This window comes from Octopus sinensis, unplaced genomic scaffold (assembly GCF_006345805.1).
Source record: "Octopus sinensis unplaced genomic scaffold, ASM634580v1 Contig12242, whole genome shotgun sequence".
Classification (NCBI taxonomy): Eukaryota; Metazoa; Mollusca; class Cephalopoda; order Octopoda; family Octopodidae; genus Octopus; species Octopus sinensis.
In genome coordinates, this window is record NW_021832581.1 from 1 (window position 1) to 21,512 (window position 21,512).

The 21,512-nt window shown below is 36.3% G+C and overlaps 1 protein-coding gene and 1 long non-coding RNA gene across 2 annotated transcripts; both read right to left on the minus strand.

Moving 5' to 3' along the window:
• Positions 1–2,975: 2,975 nt before the first annotated feature.
• On the minus strand, positions 2,976–8,158 carry LOC118760863. The gene is made up of 4 exons (XM_036499153.1): positions 8,147–8,158; positions 7,571–7,616; positions 4,978–5,049; positions 2,976–3,418 (listed from the first exon to the last, which is right to left on the minus strand). The coding sequence occupies exons 1-4, from the start codon at positions 8,156–8,158 to the stop codon at positions 3,219–3,221; spliced, it is 330 nt and encodes a 109-aa protein (XP_036355046.1). The 3' UTR covers positions 2,976–3,218.
• Positions 8,159–14,297: 6,139 nt separating this feature from the next.
• LOC115229260 lies at positions 14,298–18,517 on the minus strand. The gene is made up of 3 exons (XR_004997295.1): positions 18,468–18,517; positions 16,408–16,485; positions 14,298–14,362 (listed from the first exon to the last, which is right to left on the minus strand). It is a non-coding gene; the product is annotated as an uncharacterized LOC115229260 (long non-coding RNA).
• Positions 18,518–21,512: the final 2,995 nt, after the last annotated feature.

Here is a 21,512-nt window from a genome sequence, read left to right on the forward strand (position 1 = left end):
AAGCAATGCTAGGAGGACAAACACAGACACACAAACACACACATACATATATATATATATGTACATGTATACGATAGGCTTCTTTCAGTTTCCGTCTACCAAATCCACTCATAAGGCTTTGGTCGGCCCGGGGCTATAGCAGAAGACACTTGCCCAAGATGCCACGCAGTGGGACTGAACTCGGAACCATGTGGTTGGTTAGCAAGCCACACTGCCACTCCAGCGACTATGTTTATATATTTATTGCCTAAACTGGCAAAATGACCATTCCGAATTATAACCATGTATATATATATGTATACATATATAGTTGTATGTATATATATATATATATATATATATATATTATATATATATATATGTGTGTGTGTGTATATATATATATTGTATACTCTTTTACATGTTTCAGTCATTTGACTGTGGCCATGCTGGAGCACCGACTTTTGTCCAGTAGATCGACCCGAGGACCTATTATTTGTAAACCTAGTACTTATTCTATCGGTCTCCTATACCGAACCGCTAAGTTATGGGGACGTAAATACACCAGCATCGGTTGTGAAACTATGTTGGGCGGACAAACACAGAAACATACACATACACACACACATACATACATACATACATACATACATACATACATACATACATACATACATACATACATACTACATACATATATATATATATATATATATATTCATATATACGACAGGCTTCCTTCTGTTTCCGTGTACAAAGTCCACTGACAAAGCTTTGGTCGGTCCGTAGGCTATGGTAGAAGACATTTGCCCATGGTGCCACGTAGTGGGATTGAACCCGGAACCATGTGGTTGGTAAGCGAGCTACTTCCCACACAGACACTCCTGTTTATTAACCTGACAACAAGTTGAAGGTGAGCTCTGACTGGTTGTATTCAAATTAGTTCATTAATGGAATCCGGAACTCTCGTGGGAGAAAAAAAATTTCGTGGCTGGGTCAAATGAGACGATGCGACCACCTTGGGAATGGGTGGACTGTGCTCACACACGCACAAACACCCACCCGATCGCACACCCACACATATAGATACATGCAAAGACGCATACTCGTAGATATTTATGCTTTAAAAATGTTGACCTTAAAACCGTGACATTCTGAAGAAACTGTATGAGTGTGTGGGTCAGCCAATATGTGTGTGTGTGTCTGTGTGTGTGTGTGCTTTCATTTCTGTTTCGCTGAATTTGTGAAAGCGGGACGGAGAAGTTGTTGACATCGATGACAATTTTCGTATATTGCTTCTTTTTTTTTTAATTTTTCAGTCATTAAATTGCGACCATGCTGGGTTACCGCCTTGCAGGATTTTTAGTCGAACCAATTGAACTCATTAAAGTACATTTTTTCAGCCTGGTAAGTATCCGCTCAGTATATATATATATATATACGCAGTCTTTAAATCGTAGTCTTCGTTTCTGCTGGGGGTTCTTTCCATAAAGAAGTTTAGCATATAGCATCTGTTTAGGGATCCTCTGATCATTAATCTAAAGAAAATGTCCAGTCCATCATTATACTCTGTGCTTTTATAATTTGACAAATTCAACCGCTCTTCTCTGGGCAACATATTTTCCTTTTGATGCTTTTAAAATATGAAAATTACTTTGACAGTCATTGACCAGAACAAGATGAAGATCTCAGTCAGTAAAGGAATTTGTCTGGGGTCATCAAAGTTTGAAGTTACTCTTTTTAGTTTTATAAAGTCACTAAAAGTCTTACGTTTTCTCAATTTATAGAAAACTAACACTTTTATAAATGTGTTTATTGCTACGCATTAAATGTTAAACTAAATTTGCTCCAGCTGGTCTATATAAACAGTAACCTATAGCTTTGAACAGCTTTATTATTTTGTTGTGTATTTACATGGCATATAATGTGTGAATAGAATTTCTCCCCCAGTTATCCAAGCAAAAAATCAGAAACTTATGTTATCAATTTATTTAGAATAATTTTGTACAAAGTTTGATACAAAATAATTTTGTTGTGTCTGGGGAGAGTCATTCTCTTTTAGTCCTTATTATTTAACACACTCACCGGTAAAATTTCGTTTTGCTTTAATAGTAATTATCAATTTCTGAATAAAGTTTCTTTTTATCTAATTTAAATATCTTGATTATTTAATTTGAAAACAATCAGGTTTGTTCACTTCTATCACAAAAGAATCCAATAAAAAGTGGAGAATACTTATGAATCTTCCTTTCCAATTCCACAAAAGTCTGCTCGGTAGAGCTTCCTGTCACATCTTATAATGTACATAAAGGTCTCATGTGTTTTACTTATTTAATCTTGGTCTCTGCTGTAAGAACTTGAAATCTAATTTCAAATTAAAATAACAGTGGAGTAATATGAAGGTAAATATTGTAAGGAAGAATTGTACTCTTCCTTTATCTGAAGTTACTTAAAAAGAGGGAGACACTGTGGCTTTTCCACAATCACATGCAATTAAAACAACAAATGTTGTGTCAGGATTTTTCAGCACAGCTATTGTTTAATTATAATTTTTTTGATTTATTTTCATAAGTATAATAGTGAAGTTTTATTTTTACTGACGAAAATTTCAGTAATTAGTAAATAACGAAGGTCATAAAGTAAGAATATAAAATTAGAATATTGTATATTGAACTCAAAACCCCCTGAAATTTTATTCAACCACCACCACTTTGGAGAGGCCTGTCTTAAACCACAACAGGACAAAGTGAGATATATCCTTAGATACATCATGTATTATATAGAAATACTATCTCTATAGGATATATAAAGGGAAAAGACATCAATATATATATATATATATATATATATATATATATATACCAGGCATTCTACTCTCAGCTAAAAATGAAGGTAGATAACTATCAATATAGCAGAAGATATTAAAGCTGTCTATATAACAATGGGGTTGTTTAGGGGGGGGGGATTAGATATACAACAACAGCAACAACAATAAATGAACATTTCAAAGTTTGTCTTTATTTTAAATGTGAATTTTTAACAAAGGAGCCAAACCAGTGAAGGGATCACTATGTGGCTGATATACCTGCTAGAATTAGTAGCTAAATTCACACGATATCACTGTACAGAAGGGCATATTGGACAATGTGGTTGTGGGTTCTCTTTGGAAATAGGCATGATGGTCCTGACTGGAATGCGTTTGATCATAAGTCTCTGTGTAACAACAGTTACACAGAAATTTACTTTGCGTCTAATGACAGACATTCCATCGCAGCAAAACATTCAGCTTCTTCAAGAGCTGCACTTAATGTTGCGTGTGTCCGTGTTTCTGGGTCGCAATTTTTGAACCATTCGTAAAGAATCTGGTAGCCTTGTTTTACAGTGACATTAGACTCATCATCAATTTTCAGTTTAGTTGTATCAACTCCTAAAACAACAACTGCAAAAGACACAACAATAAGAAATAAATGCAACAACATTGACAATAACATAAAACGCTGTGTACTGTAGGTTGTTATGAATATAACAAACAAACTTTATCAATAGAGAAGTAAAAAAAGAAATAGCTAAGAAACATGAAAAATATAAGACATTGTTTTCTATTGACAAAAATTACAAAGAGTTTGAATTAAACGAGATTTTTAAAGAAAATTAATTGAAAATTATACTTGAGAAAATATATGGTAAACGAGGGCAGGAAAACTTTTGTGAAGGCAAAAGTATATCAGAACCTCAAGAATTAACATTGACCTCCAACAGTGAAAGCATATGATCCATCCATTTCCTCTGCTCAATATTCTTGAAAGGGCTGTGGGGAAAGAGTCCTCAGGCACCTCCTCCATAGGGTCCTATCAGAAGCATCCATCATTAGACATTCTGCTTGTATTCTATGATGTGAAGAACTAAGACTATGGATATCATCCAACCATTTCTTTCTTGGCCTCCCCCTCGGTATCGTGTTCCATTGGTTTGACTTTGAGAACCTGTCCTGTAATTCATTGCTGCAACACCCTGATCACATGTCCGAGGTACCACAGATGTGGAGGAGACGTGGCTCAACCTGGAGAGACTCCCAGATCTCTGAACTGTAAATCCTATTGAGTACCAAAGACCCTTTAGAAGAACCCCATACATCTGTCATATTCTGTTAGATTTCAGAACTGGTATTCAAAGGGTCATGAAAGTACTGTCCCTCAGTGTCATCTACTACCTTGCAAAGATCCCAAGAGGACACTGGAAATCGAATGATCAGTGATTGTCCAACAGTCGATAATTCTAAGTCAAATTCAATCCCATTTTAAACTTCTCCAATGAACTCCAGGTTCGATCAATTCTACAGAGCCTATTCAGTTATTATTATGTCAGTCTGAATGAGAGATGCCCCCTGCAGTTCGGCTTGACTTGTGAATGTTCATTTTCTGGTAAATTCCCTTAAAGGAATTCTCTGTTTTCGCCTGAGGAGAATGATAGGATTTCGCTGTGTCACCTTTATTAAATCTCTTTTTATTGAAGCATTTACAGACATATGTCATGTGGTAAAGTCATTGCAAAATGGCAAAATAAATTGGAATTATCAGCTTCCAACACAATAACCCAATAAATAATGGCTGCAAGAAGAACCAAACTCAAAGTTTTCTGTTGAATAAGATTCTTTGTTTTAGATGTGAACTTTGGTACTTGTCCTTCATTACAATAACCTAACAGTGAACCTAAAGAAAATGTAAAACAAATTCACTCACCTGTTTACCCTTAAACAATATATTTTAGTTCCTCTTCCAAAAGATAATATTAACGCCATTTGTGTTTTCTAGTTTATCCATTATTACCAACCATGCTAACCTCAGTGGATATTTTATGAAATATCAGGAATATCGTAAATAAAATTGTCATACAGGTAACCTATCAATTGGAAATGAGGAATGTAACTTGTTCTCATTCATTCTGACAAATAAAATAGATCAGGTGAAAGTAAAATATATAGAAATCAAATATACTCACCTATTTGCCACCAATCACGTCCTAACCTCTTAGCCACTCTCAGAAGATCCCTCTCCTTCAGAACTGGACTCTCTGAAATAAATATTTCCAGCTTTTATAATTGATTGTAAAACTTATTTATCTCTATAAATATTCTGTAGTTTATTGTTGTGGGACATTGTTATCATCAGTGGTTGGCTGGTGACCACTAGGGTTTTGCTCAGTATTTTTATACTTTCCATTGTGGGACCAGGTAATAGCTCAATATTTAGGCCCGCAACAAAATAGACTAACTTTCCGAAACCTTGTTTCTCTTTAACAGAGACATCCTACATAATCTAACAATGTTGCAATTATTTCATTTAATTATCATTTCATGAGACTGTTTCTTCTCATAGTTCTCTCTCTCCTTTCATATATCTGTACCAAATCTATGACATGTGACTGTCCTCTGAACTCTACACGTCACTAACCACCATTCTCCTCATCTTCTGCTAAAGTCCAATATCATCCAATGTGGTCTCCAAAGATCTCGTCACAAATGCATGACACACCACTTCAAGTAAAATAAACGTAATACCTGTTCTCTTTGCTGTTGGTAATCTTGAATTTTATCATCCCACATCTCAGTTCACCTGGTCATTATCTGGTACAGGGAATATTTTAAGACTCCTTAATAAAGGTGAGCAATGATCAGTTCTCCAAAGATGAAACAAAAAGTGATATCAGGTGTCCTAAAACACTGTACACTTGTACAAAACCCCATTCACTACATACAACTTGACATCTACACATTATTGCAGGGAAGACATCTGAAATGGTACAAAAGGACTGATACTCAAAAATATATAAGAAAGACGGGAATACAAAGTGCGAGCTCCAAATCTTTTATTTTCCAGAATGTTTGGCATATTTATTTCTTTTAACCCATCTTCGTTCTGTGACTTGATCTCAATGACTTTACTCTTATTGCAAAATTAGGTAGTGTACCATCGTCGTAATAGTTTTTCAAGTTTCCCTTTAAACTTCATCAGGGTTTCTCCTGCTATTTTGACCTTCACTTGTTTCTGCTGACCTTTCACAAATGACGGGCTGCATTACTCATTTGCATTGAACCACATTCTTCACCAAGTTCCTCAGTCTACCCAGTTAATCCAGAACTATTTGCATATCCTTTTATTTGTTGTTACTATTGTTATGTAATCCATTAATGTCTTCTCGAGTGTTTTCCTTTGAGCCATTTCTTATCAATCTGCTGATTTAAGTAACCTCTCCATAACAATCACAAACCAAATGACTGATATTGTAGAAACTACAGCAATTCCTGCTTCAAAATGATACCAGTCTGCCGAGAAAGTTTTCCTCATGAACTGCATATCGAAATTGTTATAGCAGCTCCTCATCAGATCCTTAATCTTTTCTCATATATAAAACAGGTCCACTGCTTCCATCAACAATTTGTTTGCTAGAGAACCATAAACCAGATCAAATCACACAACATTCAATCCCTTTTATTCTTCTTTCCGTCTTGTATCACATCCTAGATTTAAGACACATGTTCCACACAGCCAGGAATGCCAGAGGATTCCAGTCTTCGAGATACTTTTAGTCCCATATTCATTATTCTGTAGATTTACAGTTGATCTCTTTGTGAATACAACCTTGTAAATCTTGCCATTTATATTCAAGGTTGAAATTAGTCTGAACTAATCAATCGGTATTTGATTGCTGGTTTCAATGGACATTTCAAACTGTCTATGAATGGGAATCATTGCTTTTGCTTTGGATCTCCTGCATATATCCATCCAGTTCATCTTAATGTATTTTAGCTTTCTGTTCTCAGTATCTGCAAACAGAATTTCCTTGTAGAAGTTAAAGAGGCGTTTAATTTTGTTGACGACATGATCATTTTTCTAGGGCTTTTGGAGCAAGATTGTGCCCAAGGCCCTTTTTAAAGTGGTTGATGTTAGGAAAGGCACATCACCATAGAAAAGCCGGAATGTGTTCCTCATCCAATCAAGGCGGACAGTATTTGTTAATAAGAACTGACATGGATAGGAATCATCCATCCAATCGATAGGAGCATAGACATCAGATGATAAATGATGAGGGTCATCAGTGTCTATCTTGGAGAGAGAGGGAGAGAGAGAACGGTTGTCTCAACATCAAACCTAATACTTTTACATGAATAAAGACAATGTTTAGGGGATGTAATGATAAATTTATTATCAGTGAAAAAAAAAAGGCAGGGTGTTCACATAAGGAACACATTTCATTGTAAATCTGTCACATTATGAGAGATATTTGCCTAAATAGCAACAACAGCAATAACCTATCAGTAAACTTAGTAACTACATATTTTAGTCCTCCGTTTCAAAATACAGTATTAATTCTATTGTCTTCTAAATTATCCATTTTCCGAACCATGCCAACCCCGTTGGATATTTTGTGAAATTCCATTGATATCAAAATGTCTAATAGAATTATTATACAGCTAATATTTCAGATGTAAATTAGGAATGGATCTTGTCCTCAGTCATTCTGATAAACTACAAATGCTCAGGTGAAGGTTAAAAATATAGAAATCCATGAGGTACTGTTATTTGCTACTCACCAACTGGCTGTGATGTTGTCAAGGCATCCTTCACAGAAGTTGGAGTCTTACGTTTTATAGTATAATTTCATTATAGTTATTGATAATCAACACTTTATTATTGTGGGAAGGGCATACAGCTGTAAAAACTAGTTCGTAGGGATGTGGTTGTGTACCCATGTAAAAGTTATGTTTACTTTGAGGGTAACAAGGTGTAAAATATCAGATGAGGGTACAAGATAATGCTATGAAACATTCACAAAAACAAGTTTAAGAGAGTTAATGAATGATAGCTGATTAATTATCATGTTAATGCGGCGTATAAACACTAACTATCAATATAGATTGTATAAAATCTGTGTGAAGAACATGTGACATTTGTTACATTAATATGGTTGTGTCTCAGCACAGTTGATATTATGGTAGTTCCATGAGAAACCATAGAAAAATGTAACATTTCCAGTACCGAATACTAATGATGAATTCTTTTCTTGGTCAAATAACAATGACCAGGTTCCATGATCTAATTTCACAACATAACAATCAAGTCGGAAGTAAAACCAAAATGTGAAAGACTGAAAACAGTGACTCTCTTACAATTGAAACCATCTCAAAGCCAACAATTGTCAGTATAACGATGTCTATATATGGACAAGAAACGTTATTGAAACATCGTAACAAGCGATAATTATATATATATAGTTAGAAAAGAGTTGTGAGTTCAAGTCACACTGGAATCTCATACGTTCATTCCTTTCCATGTATTGCATATGTTAGCATCAATGTTTTGTTCAAATGTGAACATATGTTCTCTGTTCAATATGAATGTTATCAAAATCACTGAACCGGTTTTCACAATCGATATTATTATACTGAGCTAATATGTTATACCAGACAGGAAACTACTGTAACAATCTAAGACAAAGAATTATGATGAGTTACTGGAAGACATCATCATCATCATCAACATTCAAAGTTTGTTTTCCATGCTGGAATGGGTTGGAAAACTTGACAGGATCTGACAAGCCAGACAACTGCACCAGGCCCCAGATGGTTTCTTTGGCATGGTTTTCTATGGTAGGATGCTCTTATTGATGCCAACCACCTCACAGAGTGTACGTGGCCCCTTTGTGTAAAGCACAAGTACTGGCATATTTAGCCAAAAGACATGTAAGACAAAGACCCCACAGCCGGGAGAGGGGGTATCGCAAATTTCTCTCCCCGCATCCTGATTCTTTTGTCATCACATTCCCTTCTCACCTCCTGAAAATGTCATCAGCTTCAGTGAAGCAAAACATCATAGAGTAGTGAGGACCGTCTAATTATATAGAATGTAACACAACTTGATTACTACTTGTGCTATAATTAAATGCTCCCAGAACACACTAGGAAGTGGTTGGTGGAAACTAGGAAAGATGACACCACAAGTTTGAAAGGAACGTTTGATATTGTTGGGAAATTGATGATCATTTCTAATGCTTGTGCGACAATAAAATATACCCAGGACCCTTTATAAAGTGGTTGGGGTTAGAAAGGGTCTACCACCTTAGAAAAGCTGCAATGTTTAAGTGAGATGTTTTCCTCAACAAATGACGGTTGGCAGTAATTTCAGATACAACTGACTTGGACAGTGATGACCCACCTAGTGTATGGGAGCATGGAGAGCAGATGAGAAAAGATGAAGATGATATCATTTATTGTATTGAAACTTTTAACCAGCATCTTTCTTGAAAAGACGGAGAGAAAGAGCATGAGTGAGAGAGAGAGAATGAATGAGTACAATGAGATGACAAACAGGGCGAATATTCTCCTTAACGGGAGAGAACCGTTTCAGGGTTTATATTTAATTTTTGTATCTTTCTTTCTGCGAGTGAATGAGTAACTGATGTTTGCATAAAGTACATTTATTGGATATTCGTGTTGTTGTAGAAGAACAGAATTTCTTTATAGCTAAGCATTCAAATGAAATCTAGCATTGGAACCTGTTCTCGGTCATTCTATTGACCAAAATAGCTCAGTAAAAGCTAAAATTTATAGAAATCAATTTTGTAATGTCATTCTATACTCAGCACGTGGCCCTTCTACTGTCTGGACCTCTTTGTCTTCAAATATTGGCCTTGCTGAAATAAATATTTCCAAGATTATACTTTATAGTAAAATTTCTTTAATGAACATCGATATTTTATAATTGTGAAATATTCCTATAACCAATAGTCAAGATTAACCGTCCCAAATCCCCCCACTCTGTAGGTAACGAAGGGCTTCTCCCTAAGAGTGGAAAGCAGATTGTATGAGACTTGTGTACGGACATATGTACAACACAATAATGAAAGATAGGCTGTGAAGATAGAAGACATGCAAAGGGTTGGAGACAAATGAAGCCAGCATGCTCCACTGGATGTACAACATCAGTGTTCAGGTAAGTCACAGTGGAAATGTCTTAAGAGAAAATCTGGGTATAAGAGTCATCCGATGTAGAGTTCAAAAGAGAGATCTTTCATAGTATGGTTATGTGATGCATATGGATGAGGTGATCAGCATAAAGAGATGCGGATCTCTAAATGTGGAGAGAAGCTGAGGAAGAGGAAGACTGAGGAAGACATGGGACAAAGTGGTGAGAAATGATGTTCAGATGCTGAGCTTCACACGGGAAGATAACTAAAACGACTGAGACAATCAGCAATTTTCTGTGCTTGAAAAGACCCAACTGGCTAAGTGACATCGAGGCCATCAAGGCATGTCCTTTATGTGCATACCTTCAACCCTGAACACAATCTGTCCCCTAAAAAACATCCCCATTAACCTAGAAACCATACACTCTTTCCCCACCATGATCCTTAAAAGGTGTAAAATGTTAGGTGAGGGTACACGATGTTCCTATGACAAAATAAGTTTACATTTCAGACATACAAATGTAAGAGAGTTAATGAATTATAGCTTATTAATTATCATGATAATTGGGTACATATGTGATACAATGGCACTGTGCTTGACGGTGCAATACTAGATATTAATATAGATTGTATATAATCTGAGTAAAGAACATATAACCTTCATTACAATGAATATGATTGTGTCTCAGCAAACGAAGAAAGATATAACCAAGTCCACTGCCAAATACTAATGATTAATTCATTTCCTGGTCAAATAACAATGACTATCTTTCATTAAATAATTTGAACGCAACGATGTCAGTGTGCACACAAGGCAGAGTGAAGAGGCCTGAGAGAAGTGTTAGACATAAGAAGCATCAGATGTGGTGCACAAGAGAGACAACTGCACTGGTATGGTCATGTGTATGGATGAGAAGAGCCGTGGGAAGAAGTGTTGCACCCTAACAGTGGAAGGAACCCGTGGAAAGGGGTGGCCCAGGAAGACAGGGCATGACGTGGTGAAACGACCTTCGAACGTTGGGCCTCACAGAGGTAATGGCAAGAGACAGAGACCTCTGTAAATATGACGTGATTAAGAGGACTTGGCAAGTGAAGTGAGATCACAGCTGTAGCCTATACCAGTGGCGCATAACCAGCCCTTTTTAAAAGTACCCTTGAATCACAGAGTGATAAGTTGCGCTTGAGAAGAATTTCTGAGTCAAGTAAAACCAAAAACCAGAAATCACAAATCAAAATCAAATCAAGATCGAAATCAAAATGGAAATTGTAATTATGGCCGATGCCAGTGCCGCCTGGCTGGCACCCGTGCCGGTGGCCCGTAATAAGTACCATTCAAACATTATTTGTTGCCAGTGCCGCCTGACTGGTTCCCTGTGCTGGTGGCACGTAAAAAACACCATCCGAACGTGGTCAATGCCAGTTCCAACTTCAACTGGCCCCTGTGTCGGTGGCACGTAAAAAGCACCCACCACACTCTCGGAGTGGTTGGCATTAGGAATGGCATACATATGTGGAAACCTTGCCAGATCACATTGGAGCCTGACGCAGCCTACTGCCTTGCCAGTGAAATCGTCCGACCCATGCTACTATAAAAACGGACGTTAAACGATGATGATGATGAGGAGGATGATGATGATGATGTTGATGATGAGTTCCATGACCAAATGACAATATTAACTCTATTGTGTCTTCTAATTTGAACATTATTACCAACAGCATTAACCTCAATGGGTATTTCATAAACTCTCAGTAAATCGATATCTTTAATTCAATTATTATACAGATAATCGTTCAATTGGAAAATAGGAATGGAAGCTGTTTTCAGTTATTCTTTCGAGCACAATATACTCGGGGGAAGAAAACCTTACAGAAATCAATTGGGAACTATTATTTTATACTCACCAATTGCCTGAGATGCAGCCCCTAATTCCTGACATGTAGCCTCTGTTTGTACACACCTGTCCTCAAACTTTGGAGCCTCTGAAATAAATATTTCCAAGTTTTACATTTAATACTAAACTTTCTTCATCTTTATTTTTATTAAACCCTATCTTTTTATCGTGAGACATTCAATTCCTGTTGTTATTGGTCAAATGTTGACCATTATGGTTTTGGTCAATATTTCTGTACTTTCTACAGTGGTCCCATGTAATAGCTCAATATGACCACAATAAAACAGACTATCATTTCTAAATCCACCCTCACTTCTCTCTCTCTCTCTCTCCCTCTCTCTAAAAACACATTAAATATTCAAACAATGTTGCAATTATCTTGTTTAATTAACACTTGATAAGAGTTTTCTCTTAGCTTTGTCTTTCTTTTCTTATAACTGTGCCACAATTATGGTATGACACAGTCCTCTCATCTCTAGAATTCACTAATCAACATTCCTCTCTAATTAAGTAAAACTGAGCCCATAAAGACATGTCCTTTATGTGCATACCCTCCATCCCACACACAATCTGTCCCCTAAAAATCATCTCCACAGCATGATCCCTAACAAGGTGCAAAATGTAAGGTGAGGGTACACAATGTTCCTATGACAAAATAAGTTTACATTTCATACATACAAATGTAAGAGTTAATGAATTATAGCTTATTAATTATCATGATAATTGGGTATATATGTGATACAATGGCACTGTGCTTGACGGTGCAATACTAGATATCAATATAGATTGTATATAATCTGAGTAAAGAACATATAACCTTCATTACTATGAATATGATTGTGTCTCAGCACAGCTAATATTATCGTAGTTCCATGAGCAAACGAAGAAAGATATAACCAAGTCCACTGCCAAATACTAATGATTAATTCATTTCCTGGTCAAATAACAATGACTATCTTTCATTAAATAATTTGAACACAACAATCAAGACCAGGGTGAAACACTCAGAAATTGTGCCTCTTTTAGCATTAATATCATCTAAAATCTAACAAGTGTGAGAAAAAGAATGACTATATGGATGGTAAATGTTGTTCAAACAATAATGTGTAATAAGTTATATATAGTTACAAACAGGATTTGTGAGATCAAGTCACACAGGGAACTCATATTTTAATTCCTATTTTATATTTATGTCAACACCAATATTTTGTTTAAATGTAAACATGTTCACCGTTCAATACTAAAGTTAATATCTAATCAACGTTAATGATCATTATACTTATAATCTTAGAGATTTGATTTTTAATGTCTTTAATTTATAGCAAAGTTATTCTGACCTGAGATATTCAGGGTACGTACCTAAACAACATATCATGACAGACATCTGGCTACATAACAACAACAACAACAATAACCTATGAGAAAACTTAGGAAAGACCTTAGTAGTAAAAGAAACAAAATCTTTCTCTCGTTAACTCACCTGTTTACAAATAAACACAAAATGTTTTAGTTCTCTGTCCTAAAGACATCATTAACTCTATTATGTCTTCTTATTTAACCATTTTACCAACACGTTAACCTTGATTTATGAAATTTCAGTGGAATATTTAATAGAATCCTTTTTACAGCTAATGCGGAAACTAGGGATTGACGAGCGATTATAAGAGTTGAAGAGGCCCTGTAGTAAGGTGAGGATCGGCAATGGGTATAGTGAAGAATTCCGGATAGAAGTAGGAGTTCACTAGGGATCATTCCTAAACCCCTCGTTTTCATCATAGTCCACCAGGCAATAAGAGAAATGACAAATCAAAAGCAATTCAAGATCGAAATCAAAATGGAAATTGTAGTTGTGACCGATGCCAGTGCCGCCTGACTGGCACCTGTTCCTGTGTCACGTTTAAGTACCATAGAAGCATAGGTCCTTGTCACTGCCGCCTGACTAGTTCCCTGTGCCGGTGGCACGTAAAAAGCACCATCCGAACGTGGTCGATGCCAGCCCCCCCCCCCGACTGGCTCCTGTGTCGGTGGCAAGTAAAAGGCACCCACCACACTCTCGGAGTGGTTGGCATTAGGAATGGCATACATATGTGGAAACCTTGCCAGATCACATTGAGCCTGGCGCAGCCTACTGCCTTGCCAGTGAAATCGTCCGACCCATGCCACGATAAGAAACGATGTTAAATGATGATGAATGATGATGTTCTGTGACCAAATGACAAAATTAACTCTATTGTGTCTTCTAATTTGAACATTATTACCAACAGCATTAACCTCAATGGGTATTTCATAAACTCTCAGTAAATCGATATCTTTAATTCAATTATTATTCAGATAATTGTTCAATTGGAAAATAGGAATGGAAGCTGTTTTCAGTTATTCTTTCAAGCACAATATTCTCGGGGGAAGAAAACCTTACAGAAATCAATTGGGAACTATTATTTTATACTCACCTATTGCCTGAGATGCAGCCCCTAATTCCTGACATGTAGCCTCTGTTTGTACACACCTGTCCTCACATTTTGGAACCCCTGAAATAAATATTTCCAAATTTTACATTTAATAATAAAATATCTATATCTTTATTTTTATTAAACTCTATCTTGTTATTGTGAGACATTCAATTCCTGTTGTTATGGTCAAATGTTGACCATTATGGTTTTGGTCAATATTTCTGTACTTTCTACAGTGGTCCCATGTAATAGCCCAATATGACCACAATAAAACAGACTATCATTTCTAATCCATCACTTCTCATCTCATCCTCTCTCTCTCTCTCTCTCTCTCTCTCTCTCTCTCTCTCTCTCTCTTCTTAACAATTATACTCATGCAATTATCTCATTTAATTAACACTTGATGACAGTTTCTCTTCATTGTCTTCTTTTCTTATAACTGTGCCAATCTATGGCATGGCACAGTCCTCTCATCTCTAGAATTCACTAATCAACATTCCTCTCTAATTAAGTAAAACTGAGGCCCATAAGACATGTCCTTTATGTGCATACCCTCCACCCCGCACACAATCTGTCCCCTAAAAATCATCTCCACAAGCCAAATTCCATACACCCTTCCCCAACATGATCCCTAACAAGATATAAAATGTAAGGTGAGGGTACACGATGTTGCTACGACAAAATAAGTTTACATTTCAGACATATAAATGTAAGAGAGTTAATGAATTATAGCTTATTAATTATCATGATAATTGGGTATATATGTGATACAATGGCACTGTGCTTGACGGTGCAATACTAGATATCAATATAGATTGTATATAATCTGAGTAAAGAACATATAACCTTCATTACTATAAATATGATTGTGTCTCAGCACAGCTAATATTATGGTAGTTCCATGAGCAAACGAAGAAAGATATAACCAAGTCCACTGCCAAATACTAATGATTAATTAATTTCCTGTTCAAATAACAATGACTATCTTTCATTAAATAATTTGAACGCAACGATGTCAGTGTGCACACAAGGCAGAGTGAAGAGGCCTGAGAGAAGTGTTAGACATAAGAAGCATCAGATGTAGTGTGCAAGAGAGACAACTGCACTGGTATGGTCATGTGTATGGATGAGGAGAGCTGTGGGAAGAAGTGTTACACCCTAACAGTGGAACGAACCCGTGGAAAGGAGTGGCCCAGGAAGACAGGGGATGACGTAGTGAAACGACCTTCGAATGTTGGATCTCACAGAGGTAATGGCAAGAGACAGAGACCTCTGGAAATATGATGTGATTAAGAGGATCCGGCAGATGAAGTGAGATCACAGCTATAGCCTATACCAGTGTCGCATAACAAGCCCTTTTAAAAGTACCCTTGAATCACAGAGTGATAAGTTGCGCTTGAGAAGAATTTCTGAGTCAAGTAAAACCAAAAACCAGAAATCACAAATCAAAATCAAATCAAGATCGAAATCAAAATGCAAATTGTAATTATGGCCGATGCCAGTGCCGCCTGGCTGGCACCCGTGCCGGTGGCACGTAATAAGTACCATTCAAACATTGTTTGTTGCCAGTGCCGCCCGACTGGTTCCCTGTGCCGTTGGCACGTAAAAAGCACCTTCCGAACGTGGTCGATGCCAGCCCCAACTTCAACTGGCTTCTGTGTCGGTGGCACGTAAAAAGCACCCACCACACTCTCGAAGCGGTTGGCCTTAGGAATGGCATACATATGTGGAAACCTTGCCAGATCACATTGGACCTGACGCAGCCTACTGCCTTCCAGTGAAATCGTCCGACCCATGCTACTATAAAAACGGATGTTAAACGATGATATGAGGATATATGATAAGATGAGGATGATGATGATGATGATGATGATGATTTTCTGTGACCAAATGACAAAATTAACTCTATTGTGTCTTCTAATTTGAACATTATTACCAACAGCATTAACCTCAATGGTATTTCATAAACTCACAGTAAATCGATATCTTAATTCAATTATTATACAGATAACGTTCAATTGGAAAATAGGAATGGAAGCTGTTTTCAGTTATTCTTTCAAGCACAATATACTCGGGAAGAAAACCTTACAGAAATCAATTGGGAACTATTATTTTATACTCACCAATTGCCTGAGATGTAGCCCCTAATTCCTGACATGTAGCCTCTGTTTGTACACACCTGTCCTCACACTTTGGAGCCCCTGAAATAAATATTTCCAAGTTTTACATTTAAAAATAAACTTTCTTCATCTTTATTTTTATTAAACTCTATCTTGTTATTGTGAGACATTCAATTTCTGTTGTTAATGGTCAAATGTTGACCATTATGGTTTTGGTCAATATTTCTGTACTTTCTACAGTGGTCCCATGTAATAGCCCAATATGTCCACAATAAAACAGACTAACATTCCTAAATCCACCCTCTCTCTCTCTCTAAGAACACATTAAATATTCTAACAATGTTGCAATTATCTCATTTAATTAACACTTGATGACAGTTTTCTCTTAGCTTTGTCTTTCTCTTCTTATAACTGTGCCAAATCTATGGCATGGCACAGTCCGTCTCATCTCTAGAATTCACTAATCACATTCCTCTCTAATAGTAAAACTGCGCCCATAAAGACATGTCCTTTATGTGCACCCCCCACCCCGCACACAATCTGTCCCCTAAAAATCATCTCCACAACCAAATTCCATACACCCTTCCAACATGATCCCTAAATCCTAACAAGGTGTAAAATGTTAGGTGAGGGTACACAAGGTCCTATGACAAAATATGTTTACATTTCATACATACAAATGTAAGAGAGTTAATGAATTATAGCTTATTAATTATCATGATAATTGGGTATATATGTGATACAATGGCACTGTGCTTGACGGTGCAATACTAGATATCAATATAGATTGTATATAATCTGAGTAAAGAACATATAACCTTCATTACTATGAATATGATTGTGTCTCAGCACAGCTAATATTATGGTAGTTCCATGAGCAAACGAAGAAAGATATAACCAAGTCCACTGCCAAATACTAATGACTAATTCATTTCCCGGTCAAATAACAATGACTATATTCTATTAAATAATTTGAACGCAACGATGTCAGTGTGTACACAAGGCAGAGTGAAGAGGCCTGAGAGAAGTGTTAGACATAAGAAGCATCAGATGTGGTGTACAAGAGAGACAACTGCACTGGTATGGTCATGTGTATGGATGAGGAGAGCTGTGGGAAGAAGTGTTACACCCTAACAGTGGAACGAACCCGTGGAAAGGGGTGGCCCAGGAAGACAGGGCATGACGTGGTGAAACGACCTTCGAACGTTGGGCCTCACAGAGGTAATGGCAAGAGACAGAGACCTCTGGAAATATGACGTGATTAAGAGGACTCGGCAAGTGAAGTGAGATCACAGCTGTAGCCTATACCAGTGGCGCATAACCAGCCCTTTTTAAAAGTACCCTTGAATCACAGAGTGATAAGTTGCGCTTGAGAAGAATTTCCGAGTCAAGTAAAACCAAAAACCAGAAATCACAAATCAAAATCAAATCAAGATCGAAATCAAAATGGAAATTGTAGTTGTGACCGATGCCAGTGCCGCCTGGCTGGCACCTGTTCCTGTGTCACGTAATAAGTACCATAGAAGCATAGGTCCTTGTCACTGACGCCTGACTAGTTCCCTGTGCCGTTGGCACGTAAGAAACACCATCCGAACGTGGTTGATGCCAGCCCCCACCCTGACTGGCTCCTGTGTCGGTGGCACGTAAAAAGCACCCACCACACTCTCGGAGTGGTTGGCGTTAGGAATGGCATACATATGTGAAAACCTTGCCAGATCACATTGCAGCCTGACGCAGCCTACTGCCTTGCCAGTGAAATCGTCCGACCCATGCTACTATAAAAACGGACGTTAAACGATGATGATGATGATGAGTTCTTGACCAAATGACAAAATTAACTCTATTGTGTCTTCTAATTTGAACATTATTACCAACAGCATTAACCTCAATGGGTATTTCATAAACTCTCAGTAAATCGATATCTTTAATTCAATTATTATACAGATAATCGTTCAATTGGAAAATAGGAATGGAAGCTGGTTTCAGTTATTCTTTCGAGCACAATATACTCGGGGGAAGAAAACCTTACAGAAATCAATTGGGAACTATTATTTTATACTCACCAATTGCCTGAGATGCAGCCCCTAATTCCTGACATATAGCCTCTGTTTGTACACACCTGTCTTCAAACTTTGGAGCCTCTGAAATAAATATTTCCAAGTTTTACATTTAATAATAAAATTTCTTTATCTTTATTTTTATTAAACTCTATCTTTTTATTGTGAGACATTCAATTCCTGTCGTTAATGGTCAAATGTTGACCATTATGGTTTTGGTCAATATTTCTGTACTTTCTACAGTGGTCCCATGTAATAGCTCAATATGTCCACAATAAAACAGACTAACATTCCTAAATCCACCCTCTCCCTCTCTCTCTCTCTCTCTCTCTCTGTCTCTAAAAACACATTAAATATTCTAACAATGTTGCAATTATCTCATTTAATTAACACTTGATAACAGTTTTCTCTTAGCATTGTCTTTCTTTTCTTATAACTGTGCCAAATTTATGGCATGGCACAGTCCTCTCATATCTAGAATTCACTAATCAACATTCCTCTCTAATTAAGTAAAACTGCGCCCATAAAGACATGTCCTTTATGTGCATACCCTCCAACCCGCACACAATCTGTCCCCTAAAAAGCATCTCCACAAGCCAAATTCCATACACCCTTCCCCAACATGATCCCTAACAAGATATAAAATGTAAGGTGAGGGTACACGATGTTCCTATGACAAAATAAGTTTACATTTCAGACATACAAATGTAAGAGAGTTAATGAATTATAGCTTATTAATTATCATGATAATTGGGTATATATGTGATACAATGGCACTGTGCTTGACGGTGCAATACTAGATATCAATATAGATTGTATATATCTGAGTAAAGAACATATAGCTTCATTACAATTATATATATGAATATGATGGTCTCAGCACAGCTAATATTATGGTAGTTCCATGAGCAAACGAAGAAAGATATAACCAAGTCCACTGCCAAATACTAATGATTAATTCATTTCCTGGTCAAATAACAATGACTAACTTCATTAAATAATTTGAATGCAACAATCAAGACCAAAGGGTGAAACACTCAGAAAACTGTGCCTCTTTTAGCATTAATATCATCTAAAATCTAACAAGAGTGAGAAAAAGAATGACTATATGGATGGTAAATGTTGTTCAAACAATTAATGTAATAATGTATATTATATATAATTACAAGAAGGATTTGTGTATTCAAGTCAAATTCAATTTCTGATTGTATATTTTGTATAAACACCAATAATTTGTTTAAATATAAACAGATATTCACGGTTCAATACTAAATTTAACATTTAATAAAATTAAGTTCATGATGAATATTCTTATACAGAGTTAACATTTAATTAGAATTTTCTAATTTGCAACTACAAAATGTATTCTAACCAGAGACATTCAGGGTACACAACCCCAGAAAATACAACATATTACGACAGACATCTGGCTACATAACAACATCAAGAATAACCTATCAGAAAACTTACGAAAAATCTTAGTAGAAAAACAAACAACTATCTTATTAACCTAGGTTTTACACCTAAAAAATAACATTATGTTCCCTCTTCCAGAAGACAATATAACTCTATTGTGGCTTTTAATTTATCCATTTACCAAACATGTTAACCATGACTTTATGAAATTTCATATTTTTAATACAATTACTTTAGAGCTAACCTTTCAAATGGAAATTAGAAATGGGATTTGTTCTCCACCATTCTAATACGCAAAATAGCTGAGGTGGATGTACAATCTATAGAAATTAATTAAGTTCTCTAATTTTAAACTCATCAACTGTCTCTGCCACAGTCTGCACTCCCTTCTCTTCAAACTTTGGACTCTCTGAAATATGTGACTCCAAGTTTTATATTTATTTATAGCACAATCCCTTTATATTTATTAATAATCTATATTTTATTATTGAGAGACATTCATACCGTCAATGGCCAACCGGCGATCATAATGCTTTTGGTCAATATTTTTATACTTTCAACAGTGGACCCATGTAATAGCCAATATTTAGCTCCAAAACGAACTCTAGTTGATCTTTGTAAATTTCCTCTCTCTGTTAAGATATCCTACATAATCTAACAATGCTGTAATTATATCATTTAATTATCACCTAATAACAGTTTATCTGTAGGCTTTGGTTTCCTTGCTTATATCTATGCCAAATCTATTGCATTTTCAAAACCCTGATCTTCACTAACAACCTGTTTGATTCCAGTGTCAACAAATTTATTCATCAAAGATATAACAACAAACACATGTCACAACCACTTCAAGTAGGTAAAACATACACCTAATCTCTTTGTTAAACATTGTTGCTGATAATCCCTAATTTTAACTTCACAGTTCACCAGAATGCCATCTTATTCAGGAAATATTTGAAGGTTTCATGATCTGGTTGGAATGTGACACTCAAGTCAGAACCAAAACCTAAATTTGAGAGACGGACAAAACAGTGTCTCTGTTAGCCTTGATATCACCCAAAGACCAACACAGCAACATGGAGTTGCGTGTTGAAGTCTCAAACACAGGTGACACATACATTTTACTCCTTTAAAATATTCTACTAATTTTAATACTTTACCAAAGATGACACTGATGTCCTTGTAAGTACTGTTGTATTTACTTATCTTCTAATAACTCATAATTAATTATAGAGTTGATGGAGATTTATTGATACTTCAGTTACTCACTAATTATCTTGCAGAATCCTCCATTATTTTTATGTTGCAGACTACAACCCTCTTGAAGTGTGACATGTTTCCTACTTGGATAAGGTCAATGTTTAGTGGATGTAGTGTGAGAGATATACTATTACAGAGAACAGACACTAGGAACACCTTTTATCATAAATCTGCCAGATTATGGCAGACCTCTGTCTACATAACAACATGAAGTATATTATTCTACACAATAAGGGCAATGGGACAAGCAGGACAAACAGACAGATCAGCAAAGATTTTCTTACCAACTCGACCTCTGCTTGTTACAGGTTTTAAACACTTCAGACATTGTTGAAGTGGAACGTTTGAACATCCCTTACATATTACAAGGTGTCC

What these genes read in the sequence shown, in the direction of transcription:
- LOC118760863 (XM_036499153.1), bottom strand. An exon ending in GACAACATCACAGCCAGTTG is followed by an intron (nt 5,050 to 7,570) that starts GTGAGTAGCAAA and finishes TATTTATTTCAG; the next exon opens with AGAGTCCAGTTCTGAAGGAG. An exon ending in ACGTGATTGGTGGCAAATAG is followed by an intron (nt 3,419 to 4,977) that starts GTGAGTATATTT and finishes TGTCTTTTGCAG; the next exon opens with TTGTTGTTTTAGGAGTTGAT.